At 42.5% G+C, this 1,535-nt stretch overlaps 1 protein-coding gene across 2 annotated transcripts in view; it reads right to left on the bottom strand.

The window, feature by feature from the left end:
• Positions 1-1,305, bottom strand: part of LOC119284689 — a 2,859-nt gene extending 1,554 nt beyond the window's left edge. The window contains exons 1-3 of one of the 2 annotated variants that reach the window (XM_037563845.1): positions 1,118-1,305; positions 486-788; positions 275-409 (exon numbers count right to left, since the gene is read on the bottom strand). In XM_037563845.1, coding sequence (XP_037419742.1) covers positions 275-409; positions 486-788; positions 1,118-1,123 — 444 coding nt within the window. In that variant the 5' untranslated portion in view covers positions 1,124-1,305. Of the gene's footprint in view, positions 1-22; positions 410-485; positions 789-1,117 lie in introns of those variants that run through there. The other variant, XM_037563844.1, reaches the window with a different exon arrangement.
• Positions 1,306-1,535: the final 230 nt, after the last annotated feature.

Genomic DNA, 1,535 nt, shown 5'->3' with positions numbered 1-1,535 from the left:
CACCTCCCAAAGGAAGGGTGAATTGTAAAGTCATCATGTAAAATTCCCCATGTAAAGTGTTACCCCCTTTATATTAATACAAAAACAGTAGGAGGTTCTCCTACTGTTAAAGGGTCAAAAAAACATTGGACGAGGAAACTTGACTATCAGTTGCAGCAAGAGCAGCCACCGCTTCACAATCATCACTATCTGTATCTAATTTATCCGAGTCATGACCTGTTGGACCCTTCGCTTCATCAAAGGTGGACATATCATTCATCATGTCATCTTTTACCTTATCATCATTGTCAGTTTCAGCTGCAGAGAAAGGGTCTTGCATAAAAGAGCCATCTGCCGACGAGCCACTAAATAATTCCTTCAACTTGTCGTAGAACTGAATCGGTTTAGAGAGAATTCCACGATCATTAGCCTACATGAATTTTATTGTTAGTTCCACATCAGTAGTTGAACACTCGACAAATAGATAATTTGTATGAGATAATTACCGATAAGCCATCTAGAGTAGATTGGGAGAGCATCACTTGTTTGTTCACATCATCAAACCCACTGCGCAGCGGCCCCGTCGTCCGGAGTTGACTGATGCAATTTTTATCGGTTGAATTGTACAGGTCATTCAACTTTTTTTGCCTCTCCAGATCTCTATCAACCAATGGCCCATACTTTCTTCGAGACATTCTAAGACTGTAATGTCTACGTTGACGACGCCACCGGACAATGGCCAACATTACAGCTAGAACACCTAACGCCCGTCGTTTCTTGATAACATAATGGACAGATTCCGTATACATCTGAATATTAGATGAAATAAATGTATAAGAAACAAGTGAGATGTACGTATATGTAGTCAGTAGAACCAATAATAGAGAGATTGTTCTATGCCAGATTTAAGATTACATGCGTGCACACATATATGCAAAGTACTGCTAGATTATTACTCTAGTAAGAGGTTTCTTCAGATCTGGAAGGTTGTAGCTTCCAATCAAGTAAAAAAAAGAAGCCAAATGAAAAGAAGCACTAGATGCGTTCATGCTAGCAAGTTCTAATCACAAGAACAAATAAACAGAGAAGGGGGCAGCAAATCGTGGCACACATGATAGGGTAAAAATTGCAGTCTCACCTTCATGATTTCACCAGATCTGACTAGGAACTAGAAATATTGTTGGGGGAAAGAAGAATCAAAGCCAATAATCAATTTCCCATGCAATTCCTTCTCCCCTTCTCTCAAGAACAATCCCAAAGAGAGAGAGAAGATTGTGAGCTGTGGGGAGGGGAAACGTGAGTGGAGGTGGAGGGGAAAGTGCTTTGCCCATATATTATGGGGTATAGTAAATTATAAGTGGGGCCATCTTGCCCAGGCAGGTTGGGGAGAGGGCCAGGCGTCCGATTTGCTACGCCTGGAGCCAGGCAGCGTACCCAGGCAACTTCACCAGGCAGAAAAATCCCAGGTCACTAACCAAACACACCCCAGGCAGGTTCCAGGCAAGCTCCAGGCCAGGCAGATTGAAACATGGACATGAACCAAACAGCCCCTTGAT

The sequence above is a fragment of the Triticum dicoccoides genome, chromosome 4A, assembly GCF_002162155.2.
Source record: "Triticum dicoccoides isolate Atlit2015 ecotype Zavitan chromosome 4A, WEW_v2.0, whole genome shotgun sequence".
In the NCBI taxonomy this organism is placed as follows: Eukaryota; Viridiplantae; Streptophyta; class Magnoliopsida; order Poales; family Poaceae; genus Triticum; species Triticum dicoccoides.
The sequence above is the reverse complement of the archived record's forward strand: the minus strand, read 5'-3'. Positions and strand labels throughout refer to the sequence as shown.